General features: G+C 43.4%; 1 protein-coding gene across 1 annotated transcript in view; it reads right to left on the reverse strand.

Annotated features, from left to right (window-relative positions):
* Positions 1-27371, reverse strand: part of GAD2 (glutamate decarboxylase 2) — a 164180-nt gene that overhangs the window by 84650 nt on the left and 52159 nt on the right. Inside the window, exon 7 of the mRNA XM_030189918.1 lies at positions 4363-4478. Within this exon, the coding sequence (XP_030045778.1) occupies positions 4363-4478 (116 nt within the window). The remainder of the gene's footprint in view (positions 1-4362; positions 4479-27371) is intronic.

The following is a 27371-nucleotide window of genomic DNA, read 5'->3' on the forward strand; positions in this document are numbered from 1 at the left end:
TTGGGGAAACCAAAGGCGATCTAGGAAAATTTATGAAACGCAAATTCAATCTCCTCGATTGATTTTCCAAGTATTCCAGACGTCTTGAAGTAAAATTCTTTTCCTTAACTAAAGTTTGTACCACAAGTTCCATTTTTTCAGTCTTTTCGGTCAGTCTTTTAACTTCAGATGCCTGGAATTCATTAATATGCATTTGTTTCAACGTAGACTCAGATAAAGCTTTAATTGTTTCCACATTTTTACAAATTAAAGTTTGTAGAGCTGAGTAAGTTGTAGAAGTTTGGTCCCAGAGTGACTCTAAAGTCACTACGGCTGGTTTCACCATTTTCCCCACTGAAAAAACCGGTAGAGGGGCTTTGATAGCTTGTTCCAGAATACTCACTGTTTGAATAACAACGTGAGCAGATGAAATTTCTGGCATTTCCAGGCCACCAGCGATGTTCCCCGTCATATGCAGGCTCCCTCCCTGCTCGCACTGCTCTCCACTTCGGGCTGAGGCATCAGGGCTTGCACAGAGACTTTCTCTTCCGGGTTGTGGGGGCGCCGAATGTTCGACAGGGCTTAGGGAAGCCCCGTCTACACTGTTGTCCAAAGCCAACGCGCCGGCCCCGACAGAAGGGGTAGAAACCATCCCAGGACCTGATGCCAATCCGAATTGCTCCAGCGTCGTCTGTACTAGCGGAGGCACACCGACCGGGGTAGAGGGAACTTCCCGGACTTTGCCTCTCCTTTTGCCCATCCTTCCGACAACGACTAAGGTAACTACTTCAGAGACGCGTCGGGTGAGACAGCTCACACCGCCACCATCTTGGATCCTCTCCCCCACTCCAGGACTTTGAGTTTTGATTGGCTACCCTCCGCTCTAGCCGTTATTTCCAACCGAACCGTTTTATGATCACTACTGCCCAGATGGGCACCTACTCTGACATTAGACACACTTTCCCCATTTGTGAGCACCAGATCCAGAGTTGCTCCTTCTCTGTGGGATCCATCACCATTTGTCTGAGCTGAGCACTGAAGGGCATTCACTATCTCCCTGCTTCTTTCCGATTCTGCAGATGGAACTTTCCAGTCCACATCTGGAAAGTTGAAATCACCCAGTAACAGCACTTCCCCTTTCTTTCCCAACTTTTGGACATCTGCAACCAGATCTTTATCAAGCTGCTCCGATTGTGTCGGAGGTCTGTAGATAACACCCATGTGGATAGAGGTTCCGTCTTCACATTTCAAGGCAATCCATATCACTTCTTCCTTTTCCTAGACCTCCTGCATTTCAGTCACTTTAATATTGTTTCTGACATACAAAGTTACTCCTCCACCTTTTCTACCATCTCTGTCCTTGCTAAACAGATTATAGCTCGGTATATTTACATCCTATTCACGGGAGTCATTGAACCATGTTTCCGTGATAGTGACTACATCTAAATCTGCCTCTACCATCAGGGCTTGCAGATCATGAATTTTGTTGCTTAGACTGCGAGCATTTGTGGTCATCACTTTCCAGCTATATTTCAGTGGCAGTCTCATGTTCTGTGTAGTTTTTTTCTTTAATCTCACCTACTGTGGTATTGCTAAGAAGTGAATTGCTAAGATTGTCAGAGCTTGTCTTTTGCTGGAGGTGACTACCTGAATTGTCCTGCTTCCAACTGCCACCCCCAGCTTCTACTTTAAATGCCTCAACACATATTGTCTGGATCTCTTTTTCCTGCCACAGTGAGATGCAGCCCATTACTGCAATATAGCTTTTTGTTTTTCCATGTATTACCCCATCCTCCAATGTACTTAAAACCTTCTTGGTAACACCAGGCTTTGAGCCACTTATTGAAGTTCTCAATATTTTGTAGTCTCTCTTCTCCCTTTCCATAAGTAGGTAGAACTTCAGAAAAAGCTACAGTCTGTACCAAAGGTTTTAACTGCACCCCCCAACTCCTTGAAAAGGAGGTGCTATAAGCAGGGTATTATTGGCTAGATCATTTGTGCCCAGGTGGATAACAACATCAGTGTTATCTCATCTCTGATTATAGTCAGTATTTGCCTGGTACTCATGCTAGCTGAGGATCCAGGAAGACATTTTACTTTGCTGAGCCCCCTTGAACTGTGTTTCAAAGTTAATACCTCTGATAACGGAATCCCCTAACAGGAACAGTTTTCTGGTTTGAGTTTTATTTGTGCTTTGGGAGTGTCTTTTTTCTTGAGCTAGCTTCATTGGTTCTTGCTCCATTTCAGTTCTATTTTTAAATCTAGGTAGTGATGCGCATATAATCACATCAGCAAAGGAGATACTATATAAGCACTCACAATAGCCCAAAGTGTGGTGAATATTGAAAAAATATAGCTGTGTGTGTGTGACTGTGTGGCATGGGTGATGCAAAAGAAAAATATTCTAGTAAAATATCAAGAGAGTAAGATGTGCAAATTTATCCTATTTGTACTATCTAGTTTTCTTCTGCAGTCTTGCAATTGGAAGGTATGTATGGATATCAACATGGCATATTGGAGAACATTAACTGAAGGAGAACGTAACAATATGTGAATAAATGAGCAACTAGGGGCCTTTTTACAAAGCTGTGGGAGGACTAACGTGTGGGGTAGTGCATGCCAAATCAGCACTACCATCAGGGTAGTGAATGCGTTCGGCAGTAATTCTGAGTTGGTGTGCGCAGAATCTCACAGTAGAAAATATTTTTCTATTTTCTACAGCAGGGGGTGTTCCCGGCGGTAATCGGCAGTGCAGCCACGTTGGCTCATGCTGCATGGTTACCACGCAGGTAGCGCATGAGTCCTTACTGCTAAGTCAATGGCTGACGGTAAGGGCTCAGGTCGTAAATAGTAAGGTGCGAGTTTTAATTTTTGCACATGCCCATTTCCCAGCCCATTAAAAAAGGGCCTTTTTCCCAGCCACAGTAAAAAGTGGCTCAGTGTTTGCCCAAAAGACACACCCACAGTACAGCAGGCCACATTTTACTGCGGCTTTATAAAAGGACCCCCTCGTAAGGTGTAGAACAGTGACACGAATATACATCTTGAAGTGTACAGCCACAACAAACCCAAGAGTATAACTCAGGAATATGAAGAAAAAGAATATGTACTATGTCCCAATAGTCATGATCCAACACATAAATGGAGAAAAGGTCTGTTTTTAGGGAATCCTTGCCATAATAATGTATCCTGTCCTGCAGGAAGATAATAAGCTGACAGCATCTCTACAGAATAGATGTGTCAAATGTGCTGGTGCTGTGCAGAGAAGGAAGAAATGGTTTCATTCAATGACTATGCAGCAGAAGCTTGCAACGACTGTACAGTGGAAGCTTGCAGTGAATCACTATAGGCCTAGATCTATGTGTAGAAGGTAGTCAATGCACAGGCTCTGCTGGTCATCCATAAAAGCACTGCATTGAGAATGTGCAGGGCATGAAGGAATTGATTGCACAGAGAAAGCCATCTATGGAAGTCTCACACCACTTCGGATAAGGGGAGCTTGGACTGAACTGAGAACCTCCAAATAAACAGGGCAACAAGGAGTAGACTCCTTTGCATCCAGACTTCTCAGGCCTCTGAGTAGATAAGAGGTATTTGACTGAAGTGCTTGTCCAAGCCAAGTAAGAGAGAGAGAGAGAGAGAGAGAGAGAGAGAGAGAGAGAGAGAGAGAGAGAGAGAGAGAGAGAGAGAGAGAGAGAGACAATTCTCTCATAACCCAGGTTGTCTGATATACTACCATAGCAGAAATGAAGCCATGAACATGGTTTCTCTGGTCTTTATAATAATGGAGATGTTCAATACTATTATTTCTTTAAGGTATTGACATTACTATGCAGAACATGCAGTTTTCTGGGTCATGACTGGGACCCCAACACCTGAAGCAGAATGGATGTAGGTTTTCAAAGTGGAGGTTTCATGAACAAAGGAGGTACAGCTGAAGAGATGACATAAAAAAAAATAACTAAATGAATAAACAAAAGAATTTAGTTATAGTACCTGATGATCAAATCGCCTTGACAATTTACTGAAAAAAGTAAATAAAAATAGCCAAAGAAATTTTGTTTGGCGAGCTTTGTCATACGTCCATTCGGCAAAGCAGAAGCAGCAAAACTGAGGAGTTAACAAGAGCACCGTGCATGTGAGGTGCTGTGAATGCTCAGAAATTCACACTAAACTTTCTGAGCTCTGGGAGAACACTTCCATCCAAGCACCACTGGATGACATTAACCACTTGTGTGTCTAACTCAATACTGTGTGTCGACACAAAATATCTGATACATAAAAACAAAAGAAAGTATTAGTTCATTAACAAACAACACCTTCTGTGGAACAATATAGCATTAGCAATATAAAACAATAAACGAATAAAACAGAATCACATACATGCTCTGAGGTGAGGGCAATCAGTCTGGGAATAGCTGTCATTCCTTTCTCCTTAACTTCTGGGAACATCTTGAAACGTGCAATCAACATAGCATACAAGTTAGATATGGCACCACCTGGAGTCCACAGTAATACGCTGTGTTACTTTTACTGTTCATTAACATTGTGTCAACACAAGCTTTTTTTTTCATTTTTGGCTTTAGGACATACTTCATACTTCATTTCTAAGCACTGGTTCTCCTGCTGCCAGTTTTCCACCCTGGGGCTTACTGTGTACCCACAGAGACCACAGTCTCCAGGGATATATTAGGACGGACTGAATGGGTGAAGGAACTTGGGGGTTCTTGTTCACATATTCATTAAGGAATAGTCATTTTCAGTCCTGTTGCTTCTAGTGGCAGCTGTGCATACAATTATAAGAATATGTCATACGCAGCATTAGGCCTGCATCAGAGAACTGAATGTCACTAGCTAGGAATCTTCCCCTGAGCTGAAGGAAAGCATTCCTCAAGTCTCTGCCAACACAAAGTTTTTCTGAATTATGCTATTGGATTGAGCCATCAAACTTAGGGCCCTGTTTACTAAGCCATGTTATAGGTGCTTTAACATTTTTAATGCGCGTTAACCATGTACGTGCGTTAACTGTGTACGCGCCTACAATATCCCTATAGGCGCCTACAAAGTTAGCGCGCATGCTAATTGTAGGCGCGTTAAAAATGCTAACACCCACTTTAGTAAACAGGGCCCTTAAAATGTTCCATTCATTTGCATCCTGTTAAAAAGTCAAATGAAAGCAGGGAAAACATATTACCTAGCCTTCAATTCCTTCAGCAAGGTTTTAACTTCATCTTTTGCACAACTTTATCATAACTGCTTACAACTTTAAAAAATGCCTGTTTGGAATTGTAACAAGTCAACAGCAAGAACATTTCCAACTGATGAATTAAAAAAACCCCTTTAATTGCAGGGAATATAATACAGTTCTGATTCAATTGCTTACATTTTTACTTGAGATTGATTTGCTACCTTTTAAGGTGTATCTGAATAGAAAAATGCCAAATGTATCCTTTCATAAATAATCTTTCTGCTGAGGGATCATTCTCTAAGATTACATAAGTACATAAGTAATGCCACATTGGGAAAAGACAAAGGGTCCATTGAGCCCAGCATCCTTTCCACAACAGCAGCCAATCCAGGCCAAGGGTACCTGGCAAGCTTCCCAAACGTACAAACATTCTATACATGTTATTCCTGGAATTGTGGATTTTTCCCAAGTCCATTTATTTTGTTACATTTGTACCCAGTGCTTTCCCATTCATGACAGGCTCAATGTGGCTTTCATGGAGCAATGGAGGGTTAAGTGACTTGCCCAGAGTCACAAGGAGCTGCCTGTGCCTGAAGTGAGAATTGAACTCAGTTCCTCAGAACCAAAGTTCACCACCCTAACCACTAGGCCACTCCTCCACTACTAGGTTTATGGCCTTGTCCTTTAGGAAACCGTCTAACCCCTTTGTAAACTCTGCCAAGCGTAACATCATTCAGTGCTTCCATAGGCAAGGATGTTTTGCTCAAAAAGTGGAAAAATTAGGGACAGCTTGTCTGTTATAATTATTAGGATTGATATTCAAGAAATCTTAGAAAAAGATATTGTGGAATCTGATGATGTAGCTACTATTTAAGTAAAGGTGTTAATTCAGCAATCTAGAGCCAGTCATTGCATTTGGGATCAGTAAAGAACGTGTTTGGACTATACATACTATACATATTTTTTTCTTTTTCTTTGTTACAGCTCTGAGCTCTTAGGCCATCAGAAGGCTGAAGCTGATGGACTTTTGTCTTTCTTTGCTGTAACTAACTGTAAGTTCAGTACATCCTCATTGTTTTGGGCCTCTGCTCGGTGAATAGCAGTGGAATATCAGTCTGAAAGGGCTCGTTTGGGAGCTATTTGGAGCAGGTGAATATTCAGCATGGAAAGGGAAGAGATATTTAGTGTGTGCAGAAGGTGGAACTGTCACAGATGTGCCATTCACAGTCTCTGCTCTGCTCCATCTACCTGGCCCACAGGGGATTAATCAGCCACTCTGAATCATTGTACTCCTGTCCAGAGCAGATGCAACTTTTTCATCTACCTATATTTCCCGTTGGCTTTGCTTCACTTCTATGGAAGGAAAAGCTTTTTATCCTTTGCTTAGATGGAAAAGCATGGAAACTAAGCTGTGACATTATATTGGAATCGAGTATGAAAAAAAGTATCAGAAATGAGATTTGCAAGATCCAGTTTCTCATGGCTTTTGAAGGCAACACAGTGACCACCAGAAACTGAGGCGATTGTCAAAAATAGCCTGGCAGACACTTTTCACTGTACAAGCATACGAAAGTAATCAATTGCCCTCCAGGTCAGGATCTTCCCTATCATAAGTAACCATTATGTATTTAAGAACTATTGTTTGCTGGTATATTTTCTTTGGTTAAACTGCATTATTTTTATATCCCCTGATATTCAGCCAATGGAGGTCAATGTCCTTATAAACATTGAGTGCCACATGCTGATTTGTACCTGCATATTCAGTCTGAGAAAAAAAACAAACAGGCACAAAAAAGCTACAGCAAAGGTTCAAATGCCAGAGAAAATGCATTTTTGTGTTACTTTTGTAAGCATTTCATACTGACCTCGTGGAGCCCACTGTAGGCAATCTTTACACATTGGATATCTGGTTTGAAAAGTGCCCCTGATGTGTGCCCTGAGTGTACCTCTGATGCAGGCAGTTGTTACTGCCAAAACATGTTGGGCGATGATTGAAACACCTCCATAGTAGGACAGTACATATCACACCTTACTATCAAAGGTTGCTCCTGATAAACTGTCTTTGCCACTAGTTGGTTGTTCTGCCCATATATTCAGAGTCAGTACCTATCTAGGTATCAGCATTGAGGGGCCCTTTTTGCGCCCAACATGCGCCAAAATGGGGTTACCACCCGGCTACCATGTGGCTCTTGCGGTAATTTCATTTTTGGTGCGTGTCCGATACGCACGTTTGAAAAATTTTAATTTCGGACATGCATATCGGACGTACGCCAAGTGGCATTTGACGAGTGTAGGTCATTACCACCCAGTTACTGTGTGACTCTTTACCACTAGGTCAATGGCTGGCAGTAAGGTCACAGACCCAAAATGGATGCACGGCAATTTTGATTTTGCGGCACGTCCATTTTCGGCAAAAATTTTAAAAGGCCTTTTTTACAAGCATGCTGAAAAATGGATCGACGCGTGCCCAAAACCTGCGCCTACACTACTGCAAACCATTTTCAACGCACCTTAGTAAAAGGATCCCAGAGTATCTTGGCACTCACTGGCTCCTATAAGTTATGTAGGTAACAATGATCTTCAGTGCTGGTACAGGGATAGCTATCAGGGCTAGGATGGCTAGTTATGTGGTTCTACCTGCCTAGATAGTTATCCAATATGTCAAAAGATCCCAGAATATAATATAATAATCCTTTTCCTGGGTGACTCTGTTTGCAAAGGCATTAAATTGGGACACATTTTGAAAGGCATGAAAAAGATTTTTTTTTTGGGGGGGGAAGGGGTAATTCTATTTGTGGGCACTTCATGTTAGGTGCCTCAATGCTGCATGGGGAGCCCCTATTCTATAATGGCATCTGGGCATCCAGATTCCGTTACAGGGCACTAGCGTAACCCGGCATTGATGCACCTAAAATTATGTGCGACCATTTACACCAGGTCTATGGCTGGTGAAAAAGAGCAAGCCTAAGAGCATCCTGTAATGTGCATAATCTATAGTATTCTATAAGTTGTGCATATGAGGAAAATATAACTGCATGCACCCAGTTATAGAATTGCCTTTCCAATGCCTATAGAGATTCTCAGCTACAAGAAATAAAGAAGAGATTAGTATCGTTACTCAGTTAAAACAAGAGAAGAAAGAAATGATTCTGATTTTGATCTTTTAATCATCCGCAGGACCAAATGACATGTGTTGAAACAGAGGGGCCATTATTCAAAGCAATTTAAGCAGGCAGGAACCTTTCCTGCTCACTTGAAATCGCTTCCCATCACCTAATTGGGGAGATTCAGCAGCACTTAACTGGAGAGTGCTACTGAATATACCCAGAGGCCGCTCAATCAAAAAGTGGGCAGGTCAGGGGAGGCGCTAGGGGGCAGCACTGGGAAGGAGCCCCAGGTTATGAGGGTGCCAGCAATATTCAGTGCCAGCACCTGTATAGCTAAGCACCCTTATTTAGGATGGCTCAAAAGCTGTCCTAAAAAAGGCCGCTTAGTTATGTGGGTGCCAGCTCTGAATATTGGGCCAGTACCCACATAACTTTTTTTCTTAAAATAATAAACCCCCCCCCCCAAATTCCCTCCTGGCTCTTGACAATATCCCCTCGTTCCCTCCCCTCTCCCCCAGCCTGCATCAAGATATCCACCCTGCAAGACCCCCTGCCCCCACCAGCTGTGCAGGTACCGTAGAGGTCCAGCAGGGTCATTGGGGGCAGGAGCACAGCCCTCTTGCTCCTGCCCCTTGTGGTGCCTCTCTAAAATGGCTGCCACAACCTCTTGTGGTAGCCATGAGAGGACATGGAAGCCATTTTAGAGAAGTGCCACAAGGGGCAGGAGTGAGGGGGTTGTGCTTTTGCCCCCAACAACCCTACTGGACCACCAGGGATACAGGTAGGCCTAGGAGGACGGATTACTTGCATGACTGGGGAGATGGGGATCTTCCAAGGTGTCTTGAAATGGGCTGGGAGGGGGGAGGGAAATAAGGGAAATTGTCAGGGTGGGTGCTCAGGGGCACTTAAAAAAAAAAAAAAACATAAACAAAGTTATGCGGGTGAGGCCTGATATTCAGCCGGAACCACATATCTCTTATGCGGGTCCTGGCTGATATCATAAGAATAGCCATACTGGGTAAGACCAATGGTCCATCTAGTCCAGTATCCTACTTCCAATAGTGGCTAATCCAGGTCACAAGTACCTGGCAGAATTCCAATTAGTAGCAACATTCCATGCTACCAATCCCGGAGCAAGCAGTGGCTTCCCCCATGTCCATCTCATTAAGAGACTATGGACTTTTCCTCCAGGAACTTGTCCAAACTTATACTAACCATTGTTACCACATCCTCCAGCAGCGAGGTCCAGAGCTTAACTATTCACTGAGTGAAAAAATATTTCCTCCTACTTGTTTTAAAAGCATTTCCATGTAGTTTCATCGATTGTCCCCTGGTCTTTGTACTTTTTGACTGAGTGAAAAATTGATTCACTTCTACCCATTATACACCACTCAGGATTTTATAGACCTCAATCATATCTCACCTCAGCTGCCTCTTTTCCAAGCTGAAGAGCCCTAACCTCTTTACCCTTTCCTCATATAGGAGGAGTTCCATTTCCTTTATCATTTTGGTCTCTCTTCTTTGAACCTTTTTTAATTCCGTTTACGCAACCAGAATTGAACCCAGTACTCAAGGTGAGGTAACACCATGGAGGGATACAGAGGCATTATAGTATTCTAGGCCTTATTTACCCTCCCTTTTCTAATAATTCCCAGCATCCTGTTTGCTTTTTTGGCTGCCGCTGCACACTGGGCAGAAGGAACCTACTGAAAATAATAAGAAACAGCATAAGGAATGTCAAGTCAAATGCAAAGCACTGATAAGGAAGGCTAAGAGAGACTTCGAAAAAAAGATTGTGTTGGAGGCAAAAACACATAGTAAAGTTTTTTTTAGGTATATTAAAAGCAGGAAGCCGGCAAATGAATTGGTTGAACCGCTAGATGACCGAGGAGTAAAAGGGGTGATCAGGGAAGACAAAGCCGTAGCAAAGAGATTAAATGAATTCTTTGCTTCGGTCTTCACCGAGGAAGATTTGGGTGGGATACTGGTGCCAGAAATGGTATTCGAAGCTGACGAGTTGGAGAAACTTAATGAATTCTCTATAAACCTGGAGGATGTATTGTAATGGGGCAGTTCTACAAACTGGTATTCATCCCAGAGTACTCATAGAACTGAAAAAATGAACTTGCGGAGCTATTGTTAGTAATATGTAATTTATCCTTAAAAGTGTGGTACCGGAAGATTGGAAGGTGGCCAATGTAACGGCAATTTTTAAAAAAGGTTCCAAAGGAGATCCGGGAAATTATAAACCGGTGAGTCTAACGTCGGTGCCGGACAAAATGGTAGAGACTGTTATAAAGAACAAAATTACAGAGCATATTCAAAAGCATAGATTAATGAGACGTGGAGGGTGTGAAGAATAAGAGGTGGTCCTATCCTGGGCAGGCCCCTAGATGGCGCTGTTCCCTTGAAAATGTCCGGGTGCCAGTAGGGGAGTGCATAGGTGGAGGTCGCTAGGACGAGGGAGGTTCCTGGGATGGCTACAGGTGCAGGCGGTTATGGGCTGGGTCCTGTTTAGCTATTAACCACTTTATACCCCATCTGAGTTGACTAAAATCCAGGCATGCCTGCCATGTCTACATTCAGAATAGTGCATAGGCAAGGAAGACACATTTCTGTATCTGTCTCTTCATCCTGGTCAAATGGATGGAAGTACACTTCTATCACTGTCCTTTTGTGACCTGCAGAATTTTTAGTCTATTTGATTCAAAGCCTTCCTTAACGTATAATGTTACCCCTCCACCAATTTGATCCACTCTGTCACTGCCATATAATTTGTACCCTGGTATGACAGTGTTCCATTGGTTATCTTTCTTCCACCAGGTCTCAGAAATGCATATTATATCTGTCTTTCATTTGGCGTAATATTTTCTAACTCTTCAATCTTATTTCTTAGGCTTCTGGTATTTGCATACAGACATTTCAAAAAATGTTTGTTGTTCCTATGTACAACTTGCCCCGCAGCTGACAGTGATAATTTGCAATCTTTAAAATGTGTCTACTCTTTATTTAAAGACATCTGTTCTACTATGATCTGTATTGCAACCTCATTAATGGAATGCCCTATCTTCACTATTTTGATGATATCTTTTAAAGATACCTTGTTTGGAACCATACGTTTATGAGCGACTGTCGGTCTTTCCTCAGTTTCTAGTTTAAAGGCTGCTCTAACTCCTTTTTAAATGTTAATGCCAGCAGCCTGGTTCTACCCTGATTAAGGTGGAGCCCATTTTTCCAGAATAGGCTCCCCCTTCCCCAGAATGTTGCCCAGTTCTTAACAAATGCAAAACCGTTCTCCCTGCACCATCGCCTCATCCATGCATTGAGATTCTGGAGCTCTGCCTGTCTCTTGGATCCTACTCATGGAATGGGGAACACTTCTGAAAATGCCACCCTGAAGGTTCCTCCCACGCGTGATGTTTCTGGTGGTAATCGGCAGTTGGTGCACATCAACTGGTCACCGCGAGTGTAGCACGTGAGCCCTTACTATTAGATCAATGGTTGGAGCTAAGGGCTGAGTCCGGTTTAGGGACGCACTGGTTTCAGTTTTACCGTATGCCCTTTCCCCATCCCATTAAAAAAAAGCCCTTTTCTGCAGATGCAGTAAAAACTGGTCCGGCGCGTGCCCAGAACAGGCACCTACACTACTGCAGGCCACTTTTTACTGTAGCTTAGTAAAAGGACCCCTAAGCGTATTTCGTAATGAACTGTGCCTAAATTCTAAAGTGTGCTGTTCAAAAGGGGCATGGCCATGGGCAGGGAAATGGGCGTTTCACGGGCGTTCCCAAATTTATGTGCACTGTAATAGAATATGACCCAGTCTGCATAAATCTATGCACAGGGATTTATGCCACATTTTCATTGGTGTAAATGGATGTGCATAGTTTTAGGTGCTGGGATATCAACAAAGCGTATTCTATATACCGCACCTTAATGTTATTGAATATGCTTGGGTGAAAATTATTTCTGTGTGGATTTTCCAAGTGCAAAGTATAGAATCTCACCCTATAGGCTTCACTTTCCAGCCTACATGAGAGTCACTGTACACAACTCCACCCATACTTTTGAAGAGCCCTCAGCCCTACAAGAGTTCCTCCAAGATCTCTGCGGCGAACCGATAGAATATAAGGAAGCACAGGTAATCAGGCTATGTAGAGCAGCATATTTCAACTGCTGAGTTTTATTCTTAGACCCACGTTCTCAGACTTCTAAGGTTCCTGTCTTTTCTTGATTTTACTTTCCTTGGCCTATGATCCTAAAATGCATAAGAACTTGGGACACTACTTTTATGCAAGGTCATATAACAGTGAGCACACCAGAAGAATGTTTATATCTACCACTATGAAACATATTACATTTCTCTTCTCAACTAGAGAGTTGTACGGGGACAGAAATCTTACCCATCTTCGTCCGTCCCCGCTGGAATCTTACCCATTCCCACCCATCCCCGCAAGAATTTAATGGTACATAAAAATAAATTCTGGTTGGCTCTCTCGGTCTTTCTCTGGGTTTCAGCCGCAGCCATGGGCGTAGCTAGGTGGGGCCACGGGGGCATGTGCCCCCACAGATTTAGCCCTGGCCCCCTCTACTTTCGACCCCCCCGCCAACCCTCCCCCGCCACTTTCGACCCCCCTCCCGCCATCGCCGACCCTCCCCCATCATCACCGCTGCCAGCGGGGGTCCTCAACTCCCGCCAGCCGACGTCTTCTTCAGCACCAGTCTCCGGCGCGTTCACAGGTCTGCTTCTGTGAGTCCTGACTCCTGAAATTCTGCATGTGTGCACGCAGGACGTCAGGACTCACATAAACAGAGCAGTGAATGCGCCGGAGACTGGCGCTGAAGAAGATTTTGGCTGGCGGGGGTTGGGGACCCCCTGCCAGCAAAGGTACCTGGTGGCGGCAGCAGCAACAGGGGAGGGGTGGCAGTGGCAGGAGGGGGGGTCAAAAGTGGCGAAGGAGGGTCGGCAGCGGTGGCGGGTAGCAGTGGGCTAAACTGTGCCCCCCAACTCGGGTTCTGGACCACCCTCCCGCTGAGGTCTGGCTACTCCCCTGGCCGCAGCACTGCAGGCAAGGAAGGAACAGAAGTTGGAACTTGGAACACTCAGTGCACATGTTACACTTGTCTCTGATTTACTTGCACTGTGCTGAAAGGTCGCCACTTGCATGCACAAGCAGGTCAGGCGACGTCTGATGCTTGTGTGTTGTGTCAGAGCTGAGGTCTGCGCATCAGCCCTGGAGCAGAGATGATTAATGATAACATAGTAAGTGACAGCAGATAAAAATCTGAACGGTTCAGTCAGCCCAATAGTCATGCTCATTATCAATTCATAATTAAATCAACAATCAAAATGATATTATATACTTGATTATGGTCTTTCTTTGACATTTCTGGGTCATAGACCATAGAAGTCCTCCTGGCCCTATCTTTATGTTCCAACTGCTGGAGCTGTCGTCGAAGCCCACTCCCGCCTATTTATCTTCTCATTTGCGGGAAACAGACTGTAAAAGTCTGTCCAGCACTGTCCTCATGTTCCAGCCACTAAAGTTGCTGTCTAAGGCCTCTCCAGCCTATGCTAAACGAGATTGCCATATATGAGACACAGACCATACAAGTCTGACCAGTATCGGCCCTAGTTCATCACAGCCGGAGTCACCATCTGAGCGTCACTCGATACAGCCACACGCATGCAGTCATTTAAGTTTAGGATTTTTATAACTTCCAATTTCTAATTAGAGATCCTCTATGTTCTACCCATGCTTCTTTGAATTCTGTCACCATTTGTATCTCTACCACCTCCTTAATGGAGACTTTCTGCATCTGACATTTTCCTATGTCACTGGTACCCACATGTACGAAGACTGCAGGCTCCTCCCTAGGACTGTTAAAATCTTATCTAGATCATGCATGAGGTCTGCCACTTTCACACCAGGCAGATAAGTGACCAAGCAATTCTCACATCCACCAGTCACCTGCTATCTACATGTCTAATGATTGAATCTCCAACCACAATAGCCATCCTACCTCCTCCTTCCTGGGCATAAGCCCCTGGAGACACATACTCGGTGCAAGAGGATAAGACAGGTCCTGGCTACAGGATCACTTACATTACATTAATATAGTCTTATATCTTATAACTACCAACAGGTTCAGTGTGGGTAACAATAAAAATAACTTAAGAAATCTTCAGAGAATATACAATGCTGCATATAACAGAGACCATAACAAACCAAATACTCTAAAACAAAATTCAGTTATGAACCTGTAAGAAATCTTCTGAAGAGGAAAGTCTTCAACAGCTTTCTAAATTGATGATAATCTCCTGTTTGTCTAAGAAAAAGAGGCAGCTTGAAATTGAACTACAAAAGAACGAACTTCCGCAGACTACTGAAGACCCATCTCTTTGATAGAGCATATCAAAAAGATCAACCTGTGTGAATATGCACAACTCGCCTATATAATTTCAGAACTGTTTCCTAATATCTGCTTGTATATTATTACTTTGTTTTTATCATCATGCTGACCAAGATCATGCAATACTAAATGTTTATCTTACTAACATTCTTCCACTACTCATGATGTATTGTAAGCCACTTTGAGCCTGCAAAGAGGTGGGATACAAATGCAACAAATAAATACATAAATAAATAAATAAAAATTACACTGCTGCTTGGCAAAACAAAGAAGCCTTAAAAGGACACAAAGCCTTCAAACAGGGGGAAAACCTAACAAGTAAAGGTTTCTAGCGGATCTGAAATACCTTCCATTCAAAAAAGAAAAATGGTCAACCATGGAATATCCCAATAAAAAGCTTTAAAGCTCATAACAGCTTCTTTGAATTGCAATCTAGCCTCTGCTGGTAACCAATGGAGGTGTAACAGGCTTATACTTATCTACTGCAAAAACTATCCTTTTAGCAGCATTTTTTACCCTCTTAAATTGTGCATATAGCCCCATGGAGAGCTTTTAAAACCAAAATTAAATACAAATGGCTCATGTCCTAAGAGTAAGGTTGAGAGGGCAACTCTGGCCTATTTGTTCTGGAAATGTCCCTGTGTGCAGTCCTTTTGGCGACAGAGTCAAGATGTACCACAAGAGTTCTTGTCTTGTAGAATTCCTCTCCAACTTGTTTGCTTGCTTTTCCAGGGGGGACCAAAGATTAAAAAAGCTATATTACTAGCGAAAAAAAGTTATTTTTTTGTATTGGAGGATGGAGATGGCCCTAGGTTTGACACAATGGCTAATGTATGATCTTCCCTTGTTAGAACGGAGGGGTGTGGGCTCTGGGGAAACACTGACATGCAAGGCTTTCAATCTGTGTGATGCTCTTTCTCATAGAGAGAGAAGTCTAGTACTAAATCAGTAAAGATTTTTTTTCTGTAATCAGAACTCTGGAATATAGGTATAGATGACAACTGTTCTTTCTTTATAACTGATTGCTGTGAGGGAAAAATGTAGGGAAGGGAAAGGGAGGTTTCTAATGTTGAAATATTGCCAACAAAGTTATGCTGGTTTTTGGTCTTCTGCTTCTGTTCTTACTGTTCCTTTTGTGATAATTTATACTTAACACCTGTTTGATTATACATGCTATTTTATTATGTGGATAAGAAATCCTCGTGCCTAAATTAGACACAATTTGCCATATTCTCTACTGCTCGCAAATTCTAAGAATGCCCCTGACCCACCCATGGTCCTCCCATGGCCACGCCTCCTTTTTGGATCCACATGTAAGAATTTATGTGTGCATCCTCATATAATATTGATTAGGATGATGCACGCGTTAATTCTAATTGTTGCCAATTAGGGCCAATAATTGATTGTTGGTGCCAAATTATTGGCACTAATTGGTTCATTATTCAATTAAATTGCATGCACAAAATGGGCACATGCCTAAATTTGGATGCACAGTTTTGAGCGCCATATATAGAATTTGGTGGTATATGTATATTTTCCTGGCCTACCCGCACTTCACTCTCTCTGTCTGTCCTTTAATTATATTTATAATATTAGACCATTCGTACAGTTTTTTGGCCTGACACCATCCTCATAAGTTTTGAAAATATATGGCTAGGGCAGTTACTATCTTCATTGGTGGTCAAAGAACATATAACTAGAGAAAAAAAATGTAAATGTCCCAGTCCACAGAAGAGTTCTTTTAAGATAGAAAGATCGTTCACAAGTTCTCAAGAAAAAAACAAATATATTAGGATTATCATCTCAGAACTCTGTGGGGGCTTTTCAAACTAAAATAAAGACGTTAATGGATAGTTTACCAGCTGTTATCTAAGGGAAAACAGATTCCTGGGACTTGGAATACCAGGATAGGATAGGAGGATGCTTTGGAGATCACTGATGGTTGTCATTCTCAATACTATCTCAGCAGATAATAAAATAATTAATAAATAGGTTTGCCAAGGGTGGTTGTTCTTTAGATCCTTGCCAAAATATTTATTATGGGGTTTACCTGCGGTTTCATTAGAAAGAATGTGTTTAATGGTAAATCATCCTTACAGGAAGGGTGCTTTCCTGAAAATGTTGCTAATATTATATAAAATCCATTAGTGATGGGAAAGAATTTGAGTGAAACCAAATGTAATAATTATCCCCAAAGGCTAATTCCCCAACTTTGGCTAAAATCATTGAGGCAGCAATTACCAGTCAATTACAGGTTTATTTGGATCACTTTCAAATTCTGGACCCTATGTAATTGGTGATCTGACAAGCAGTATCAGTTTTCAGCGATAATGGAAACCGAAGGTGCCCATCTCAAAAATGAACAAATCCAAGGCATTTGGTCATGGGAGGGGCCAGGATTTGTAGTGCACTGGTCCCCCTCACATGCCAGGACACCAACCGGGCACCCTAAGGGGCACTTGTAACAATCCAAGGACATCCTTAAATTTCGATGTCCCTACAGATGGACAGCTTTGACTTTCGGCGATTTTCAAAACCAGAGAAGCCCACGTCAAAAATGTCCAAATGCAAGCCATTTGGATGTGGGAGGAGCCAGCATTTGTAGTGCACTGGTCCCCCTGACATACCAGGACACCAACCGGGCACCCTAGGGGGCACTGCAGTAGACTTCATAAAATGCTCCCAGGAACATAGCTCCCTTACATTGAGTGCTAAGCCCCCCAAAACCCACTATCCACAACTGTACACCACTACCATAGCCCTTACAGGTGAAGGGGGGCACCTAGATGTGGGTACAGTGGGTTTGTGGTGGGTTTGTGGTGGGTTTTGGAGGGCTCGCTGTTTCTCCACACATGTAACAGGTAGGGGGGTTGTGGGCCTGGGTCCGCCTGTCTGAAGTGCACTGCAGTACCCACTAAAACTGCTCCTGGGACCTGCATGCTTGTCATGGACCGGAATATGACATCTGAGGCTGGCATAGAGGCTGGCACAAAATGTTTTTAAAGATGTGTTTTGAGGGTGGGAGGGGGTTACTGATCACTGGGGGAGTAACGGGAGGTCATCCCCAATTCTCTCCGGTGGTCATCTGGTCATTTCGGGCACCTTTTTGTGCCTTATTTGTAAAAAAACTATGTCTGGGTGAAAACGTCCTAGTGTTCATCAGGGACGTCCTTGCTTTTTTCGATTATGGGTCAAAGATGTCCAAGTGTTAGGCACGCCCAAGTCCCGCCTTCACTATGTCTCCAACACACCCCCTTGAAATTTGGGCGTCCTTGCGAAGGGCTGCAGTTGGAGACGTCCAAAATCAGGTTTTGATTATACCAATTTGGACCTTTCTGGGAGATGGATTTTCATCTTCTGATTTATGTCGAAAGATGGGACGTCCTTTGGTTTCGAAAATGAGCCTGATTGCCAAAAATTTCAATTAAATGAATCCTCAACTACAGAGGAAGGTGAGATAACTCTGCCTAACCTCAACTGGCTTGCTATCACAGGTTTCCTACTCACCCAGTAAAAAAGGAGCAATATAAAACTCCCAAAAAGAGAGGGGAGAAAAAATTGCTCTCTAAAAAAAACAGGTTTTGTACTGTAATATACAAAGATAAGTCAAAAATTCAAATTCTTCTCAAATATCAATCTCTTTATAGGCAACCCCCCCCCCCTCAACATCTCATATACTCAAAAAAGAGTGACCACCAACTGTGCACAGCTAAAAACTGAAAGTCACTTATCTGATAATGCCTCTTCTTTTCAAAATATTATTCATCGTCAAAACAGAATAATTCAAACATCACTGTGACTCAGTCAAACAATCCTCAACAAGGGCCCCTTGTTTTGCTCTGCTGCTTCAGGAGGATGATTCAGCTCATGGCCGTTAATGGAAAAAATAGAACATTAGGGGTTTTATGGCCATGGTAACAATGGCCTTAAGTGTGTGCAAAAGACCCATATGTAAGCCATATTGAGCCTACAAATAGGTGGGAAAATGTGGGATACAAATGTAACAAATAAATAAATAAATGTAAGGTCACAGTAAGGCCTATTTTTACCACAGCTTAGTAAAAGTCCCCTAAGTATGAAACTTCTCTCTCACACTATCTCTCTCACACATACTTTCTTCCCTGTCAGTGGAAGGCAGTGGAAGCATTTGCCAATTTAGTTCTCAAAGGGATCAATGCAATCATTTTGTTATTGTAAAAGAGAAATATTCATGTAGACTGATGAATAAAAATACTTGCTATTTAAAGTTGCAACGGAGACTACTCAGGAAGCCAAATAAATGTATTTAATAAGGCATTTTTAGCTTGCCTTGCTTTGAAGCATTTATCCATCTGTATTCTTTACTTATAACTGCCATTTCCATAAATATACAAGTAGTGTATATTTATACAAGGAGTGGCCTAGTGGTTAGGGCGGTGGACTTTGGTCCTGGGGAACTGAGGAACTGAGTTCGATTTCCGGCACAGGCAGCTCCTTGTGACTCTGGGCAAGTCACTTAACCTTCCATTGCCCCATGTAAGCTGCATTGAGCCTGCCATGAGTGGGAAAGTGCAGGGTACAAATGTAACAATCATCATATAGATAGAAAGGTGTCATCATCATGGTCTTGGAACCACAACCAGAGCTGCCAGGATCACCAGCACCTTTCTGCCTATACTCATTCCTTCATATGTTTAAATTGTTTTCACACAGCACCACATATGGCCCTCATAATTTCCCTTAATGGTATTTGTGGGATTGAAGCCAGAGTAGGGTGAAGCATTTTCTAATACCCATCCGACGCTTTCTTCCTGACTCTTCTGACTGATGCCATAAGAGAGTACTGGTCTGTCATCCTCTGTGTAGTATAACATCTAGGATAATGCTATTGCCTTCCTGCTCTCATCCATGTACTCTTTCCTCCTCCTCCTCCCTCTCCTTTCTCTCCTTCATCCTGAACTCCCTGGCAGACATCTGAGGCACATGGTATTAGTCTGTTTTTAACTCTCCTGTAATTCCACTCTCTTCTTTCACTTCCTTTTATGGGCTCCAAAAGCTCTCTCAACTTTGCTCTCACAACTGATAAACATATCTATATGACAGGCTTCCTTTTATGTAGAACAAAAGCAAGGGGATAGAGACATCAGGGAAAGAGAACCATGCATTCTCAGAGTAGAGTCTACATGTTATTTAGTGCTCATGTTACTGTAGCAATGAGCTATCATGACAGAAATTTCAAAATGATTGGGGTGCTCAACTCAGAACAAATTACCAAGTCTATATAAGGGAAATTAAAGCATGGTGAGTTGTGAACACAGTGGTCAGGTTGTCTTTAAATGAAGAGCACAGTAGGTGGTGCACACACAGGGAGGACTTGTGGGTAAAAGAAATGCTAGGGAAAACACAGCAAGTCCCACCAGTCTATCTTTCTCCCCAACCCATCACTTCAGTTTACCATCCGACTGCCAACCCATCTACACCACACTCACACTATGCCTTCCAGTTCTACCCTGGCCCATATACAACCCATATTCTCCTCCTCCCAGCCAGTCCTCAACAGTCCCTCTTCCCCACATAACCTATGCACGCCATACACTTTCTAGTCTCTCAGACCATTCCCATTTCTTTCTCAGTCCTAAATGTCTTCTTCCTCCTCTCATCTTCTTATTCTGTTTTCCCCTCACTTCTTTCTCCCAGTGCATTTTGACTTTAGACTGCATCTCACTGTGACAGGAAATGAAATCTTTGAAGAGAAATTCAGACAATATGTATCTAGGCTTTTAAACTAGAAGGTGGATGTGGCATATGGAGGCAGGTCACTTCCAGTTGTCACCCTCAGCTAAAGACAAGGTGTGACAGTAGTAAAGAAAACAATGAAAACAACAATCATAGCAAATCACTTCTTATCAACACAGCAGGAAGTAAGACTAAAGAAAAAACTAAACAGAAGATGAAACTGCCACTGAAATGCAGCTAGAAAGCAATGACCAGAAATGCTCGCAGTCTAAGCAACAAAGTTCATGATCTCCAAGCCCTGATGTAAGAGGCAGACTTAGACAATGTTGCTATCATGGAGACATGGTTCAATGATTCCCATGAATGGGATGCAAACATACCAGGCTACAAACTATTTAGGAAGGATAGAGAAGGTCATAAATGTGGAGAAGAAATGATATCACAGCAAATGAAATACCAGGAGCCTGGGGAAAGGAAGAAGCGATATGGATCACCTTGAAAAGAAATGATGGAACCTCTGTCCACATGGGTGTTGTCTACAGACTTCTGACACAATCGGAGGAACTAGATAAAGATCTGGTTACAGATATCCAAAAGTTGGGAAAGAAAAAAAGAGGTGCTGAGAGATTTCAACCTGATGGATGCGGATTGGAAAGTTCCATCTGCAGAATTGGAAAGAAGTAGAGAGATCACGGACAGCTTACAAAGCGCTCTGCTTAGACAAATTGTGACAGAACCCATGAAGGAAAGAGTGATGCTGGATCGGGTGCTCACAAATGGGGAAAGTGTGTCTAATGTCCGAGTGGGTGCCCACCTGCGCAGCAGTGATCATCAAACAGTTTGGTTTGACATAACAGTTAAAGTGGAGGGCAGCCACTCAAAACTCAAAGTCCTGGATTTCAAACATGTTGACTTTAGCAAAATGGGGGAATACCTGAAGAAACTGCTGATGGGACCTGAAAGACCTGAATATGTATACCCTATAGGAGAGGAGGGACAGGGGAGATAGGATACAGATTTTTACTTGAAAGGTATTAATATAGAAACAAATATTTTCCAGAGAAGGGAAAGTGGTAAAACTAGAGGACATGACTTGAGGTGTGGGGTGATAAACTTAGGAGTAATGTCAGAAAATTTCTTTTCACAGAGAGGGTGGTGAATGCCTGGAATGACCTCCCGAGGGAAGTGGTAGAAAAAAAAACTGGCGGAATTCAAAAATGTGTGGGATGAACACAGAGGATCTGTAATTAGAAAATGAATGATATAAAAAAAACAAAACTTAAAGGGTTGCATATGTGTTTGCATGTCAAGTGGTGCTTAGATGGCAACTCTGCCTGCATCAACTATGTGGTGCTGGGCTGGCTTGTAGGGTCTAAGTCTTGCATATGGTGACCTGGTTTAGGATGGGCTTGAAAGAGCTTTGACGGAAACTCCAGTTGTTTGGAACATGAGGACAATGCCAGGCAGATTTTTACGGTCTTTGTCCCACAAATGACAAGACAAATTTGGATAGGCTGGAATGGGCTTTGCTGGCAACTCCAGTGGTTGGAACATAAGGACAGAGCTGGGTGGACTTCTATGTTCTATGTCCCAGAAATACCAAAGAAAGACCATGATCAAGTATATAATATCACATTGTTGATTTAAATCTTGAATTGATAATGAATGTGATAGTTGAGCAGACTGGATGGATCATTCAGGTCTTCAGCTGCCATCAGTTACTATGTTACTGTTTGGGGTAAGATGCTTAATACCCCCCCTCCCCCCGTACCTATTCCACTCCCCCATTCTAGACTTCTCTGCTCTCTACTTTCTCCTGACCTGCCCTGCCTTGCCCCCTACTAATTCCTCCCCCTACCTCCATTAGGTTCTTTCTCACCCTACCTTGGTCAGTGCCCCTCCCTACAGACTAGGCTTACCAGTCCCTCATACCTCCTAAGCAGAAACATTGCACATTTCACATTTTTCATCTCCACCCTTCCTGGCAAGGACCATATTCCTACACTCCCTTTCCAGAGCTCCAGATACCATTCAAATCTAGAACTCACAGACTGAAATATAATAGCAGTTTCACATCCAGAAAGACCCTATGAGCTGCTCCATCACCTCCATGCACAAACCTTGGAAACTCAACAATCAGTTGCTCCACAGTCCCTAGGGCCACATTTGCATGTGGTGCCTCATGTCCTCAGATTGAAAACCCCCCAAATCACATGCTGAGTAAGAAATCACTGAACCAAAAGTCATGCATTCCTATCAATCCACTGTGTGCCACCTTCTAAAGCTTTAGCAGTCACAGAGTAAGTGGTTGGCTTCGAGAGATGAGTTAGTACTGACTCTAGTGCCTTCTGCAAAAATTGGTACCTCATTTGGAGGTAACAGCTTTGGCACAATGCCCCGCCCTTTATTAGTGGTGACTCCAGCACAACATCCCTCTTATTCTCTCCTTTTACCAAATATCCCCTTCTTTCTCCATTCTCTGCCTAGGTCCATTATTCCCCCCCCCCCCCACTTCCCTCTTTCTCTGGCCCCATTCTCTGCCTAGGTCTATTATTGCCCCCCCCACTCCCCTCTTTCTCTGGCCCACATGAGTGGAAAGATATGGGGGTGGCACACCACTATAGTAGTACCCCCTCATTCCTGGTGCCCTGCACAGTCACATAGGTCACAAAAGCTAGCCTGGGAAAGAGAATGGAAAATCAGGGCTTAGTAGCTGAGGTAAGTAGTAAACTAAACCAAGATACTCTCTTCCAAACTCTACCCATCTCTCCTATAATCTCTTCCTGCTGCCGCCATGCTACTTCTTTGGGATGATACAGCTTAATGAGCCCACCTAGTCCAACACCACCGTCTGCTATAAGATGTAACAAGAAAATGACTGCTTTATTTTTGTGAAAAAAGGTAGATGGTGTTACTCTCTATTCCCCTTTCGAGACTCAATCATACATTTCTGCATTTCAGAGCTGCCAAGGAGAAGCAATTTTAAAGATTTTTTTTTTCAGACTATAGCATCAAATACTGGCAGGAAACCAAAGAAGGAGAAAACACTCCATGAATGAAATCGACAAGAATGGAACAAAAGTGGAGCACACAATCCAATAGTGTAACCAGAGAATACTTCATTACCAGTTCAATACATCAGCAAGATGATGTTATTGATGCTGGTTGTAAAGTGTTCTCTGGTTCCACTATTGGACTGTGTGCGCCATCAAATACTGGCACAATCCCCTCCTGCTCCCCTATGTCCTTCCAGTTAAAAAAAAAAAACGTATTAGTTTTGGTGACTACAGGGCTGGAGGAGAAGGGCAAAATACAGCTATTACCTACCCTTGATTCAGCCCAGTTGGCACAGAATTCTTTACTAAAAACTTAAACAATTTTCCAACCTTTGTGTCTGTAGTTTAAATTCAGTCCTCTGTCTTTGCTGGATCTTGGTTTTCTCTCTGTCCTAAAGTTCCTTCTTTTAAGATTATCTTCCAGTCTTCCTCCCATGTCATCATTTCTCTTTCCTCCATATATATTTGTCTCTCCATAAGTACCGCCATACTGGGAAAAGACCAAGGGTCCATCAAGCCCAGTATCCTGTCTCCGACAGCGGCCAATCCAGGCTTCAAGAATCCGGCAAACCCCCCCCCCCCCCCCAAAAAAAAAAAAATAATGTTCAATGGACTTTTCCCTCAGGAACCTGTCCAAACCCCCTTTAAATTTCGTAAGGCCAGCTGCTGTCACTACATTCTCCGGCAACGAGTTCCAGAGTCTAACTACACGCTGAGTAAAGAAAAAAAACTGTCTCCATAGTTTCTCTCTACAGCTTCTCTCATCTCACTTTCTTCTAGTCTTCTCCACTTCATGTCTGTTCTCTCCATCATGACCTCCTTTCGTTCATGGTTCTTTTCCCAGTTCCACAAAGCTACTACTCTCCATCTCTACAGCTCATTTTTTGTCTGCAGCTTGTGTCCCCTCTGCCTGCTCTTCTTTCTCTCTCTCAGATCATGTCTCCTTTTGCTAGCAACCTTCTCCCACACAGCCCATGCTCTCCCCTAGTTCCTCTCCTCCTCACAGTCTGTATATACTCCTTTTCCACAACTCCACCATCAGTCCCTGTCCCCATCTCCCAGCCTCTCTTCCCTTCACAGCTGCTTTCTGCCTCTTCCTGCATTTCAGTGCAGAATTGTCTCTCCCACCAGTGACCCCTTTCCATTCTCTTCACCCCTTCCTTGCCCCTTTTAATTCTCTCCCAATACCTGTCTTATTTTTGTTGTTTTTTTACCTTAACTCTTTAACTGCTATGGGTATTATTTTGGCAACGTAGGTAAAATTGCCATGCCAGTAAAGCCATTGTAATCTGTTCTTTTATCAGTGCCTGTCTGCTGCACTTGTTTTCTTCATTGGCAGTTGCTAAGCTACAGTAACTTCCTCCTCCCCTGCAGTCTATTGGACAGGCTGCAGGGTGAGGCAGGAGCAGTAGCTAGGATACAGAAGCACTTCTTTCCTGTGTTTTCCTGTAGCTCTGCAGCATGGAGCCTGGTGCCCCAGATCTATAGGTTTACAGGGAAAAATATTGGAGGTGTTCAGGCACCCCCAGAGCTGGAGCTTATGATCAGAGTGCCTAATAAAGCCACTGGTTATTTTAGGTCTGTTCAACAAAGAAAACTAGGTATTTCCTTTTTAAATGGAATACTAGCTTCTGAAAATACATATACATTATTGCATAATCACTTACACCAGCCCCATAGCTGGTGTAAACACCTGCACCTAGATGGTAGCATGAACACATGTAAATAATAGAATTTGTGGGACCACTGTGATGTGGCTGCATGATCCATGACAGAAGCATTGGCGTACACTTGGCATGCTGGTCCCCAAGTCCAGCTCCATGCTGGAAGCTGGAACCTGGGTCGCATCACAGGTGTCCCTTGCCAAAGATCCTAGGTATATAGGTGCCCTGCTGGGCCCAGGTAGAAGGCCACATGTACCGATGTGGGCCTTAGCCTACTTTAAGCATTTCCCTATCTGTTCCTTGCAGCCCTACACCCTTTGACACATGGCATAGAGCTGCGCAAAGTAAAAGTATGTTGTCTCGTGCTAGCAACCTGCCTGGTACCAACCAACAGATATGCATAAGTAGTTCCAAGACTATAGTTTACTCTCTGTTCTGCATGCTTCCTTACCCACAAGCAACATGGTGGAAGGCCTGGAAAGACACACAAAACTGCTGCTTCTTATTTACATATTTACAGCAACGTTTACATTGGTGAGAATGAAAGAGAAATCAACCATGTACAACTACGGGGGATATACAGAAACATAATGGCACATAAGGGTCATATGGCCCATCCAGTCTGCCCATCCTCAGTAACCATTAAACGCCTCCTTTCCTCCCTTCCATGAGTGAGGAGGCAAAGGAACTGTGAGACACATGTTATTGATCACATTTGCAACCAGTCACGTACTACACAGCAGGGGAACATGCCCATAGAGCAACTAGACTTTAATCTGGGATCAGCAGGCCACAGGCCAGGGTAATAATGTAGGCCCCAGGCTGGAGCTGCCTGCAGGGGATGAGCAGCAGGAACTGTTACTGAATGCCCCCCCCCCCCCCGCCAAGAATATGCTGATGATCCTGTAGAGGGTGGGGAGCCCCAACCTATGGCCCTTCTGAATCTGGGGTGCATAACTGAGAGAAGGTGAAAAATGCAGGAATATTGAAGATTGTAGGGGTGAGTTCATTACTCTGGAAATGACAATCAATACATACAGTGTTCCCCTCTGAACCCTTGGAATGGGTGGGCACATGAGCTAGGTTTATTAGGGTTCACCACACAAATAGAGATGAAGTCAACTGAAGAGAGATGTGAGGTGCAAATCTAGAGAAAGGCCACCAGATAGGGTCCCTGTGAAGCAACTGAAGAGAGATGTGAGGAGCAAAGCTGGAGAAAAGCAATCACATGGGGCCCTGTGACCCTGAGTCTAGTGGAGAACATGGTGCATAGATCCTTTCCCAGGGTCTCTTCTCTCCCCACCCCCCCACCCCCTTTGCAGGTGGCCACAACTGGGTGTCTCCAATATATTCCCAGCACAGATCCCCACAGTCCCATCATGTCAGTTTAAACCAAGACATATGTAATTAGGCTGGAAACAGTTTGTATCACAGTCCACTGTTGTCCTTTGTATTCCTGCTGGCCAGACAGGTCCTGCAAAAAACAAGGAGTCCTTGCTAGCTGCTACATAGGGCAGAACATTTCTCAGGTCTGCTTCCTAGCAGAGGGGGAAGGATTAGATGAGAATGTATCCTTGGGAGCTTAGCCGAGTTTAGGTGGCAGAGCCAGTGGTGGGAGGCGGGGATAGTGGTTGGGAGGCGGGGATAGTGCTGGGCAGACTTATACGGTCTGTGCCAGAGCCGGTGGTGGGAGGCGGGGCTGGTGGTTGGGAGGCGGGGATAGTGCTGGGCAGACTTATACGGTCTGTGCCAGAGCTGGTGGTGGGAGGTGGGACTGGTAGTTGGGAGGTGGGGATAGTGCTGGCCAGACTTATACGGTCTGTGCCCTGAAGAGGACAGGTACAAATAAAAAGTAGCACATATGAATTTATCTTGTTGAGCAGACTGGATGGACCGTGCAGGTCTTTTTCTGCCGTCATCTACTATGTTACTATGTTACACACATATTTGCACAGACCACACACTCTGCACATAAACTCCACCTATGTACATGTTCACCTGCAAAATATGCACCATCAAATCATGGCATGTACTTTTCCACTAGTTGGTATTCTATAAGAGGTCACTCATGAGTAAGTGGCCATCTACATGCTTAAATGAATAGAATATTGCTATTTACACACCTTCCTGCCACCTACAACTATAGTTTATAATTTATCAATCTTGATATACCGCTGAAGTTCATATGAAATCACAGTGGTGTGCGTGTGTGTATATGTGTGCATGTATGTGTGGGGGGGCATGATGGGTT

This window comes from Microcaecilia unicolor, chromosome 1, assembly GCF_901765095.1.
Source record: "Microcaecilia unicolor chromosome 1, aMicUni1.1, whole genome shotgun sequence".
Classification (NCBI taxonomy): domain Eukaryota; kingdom Metazoa; phylum Chordata; class Amphibia; order Gymnophiona; family Siphonopidae; genus Microcaecilia; species Microcaecilia unicolor.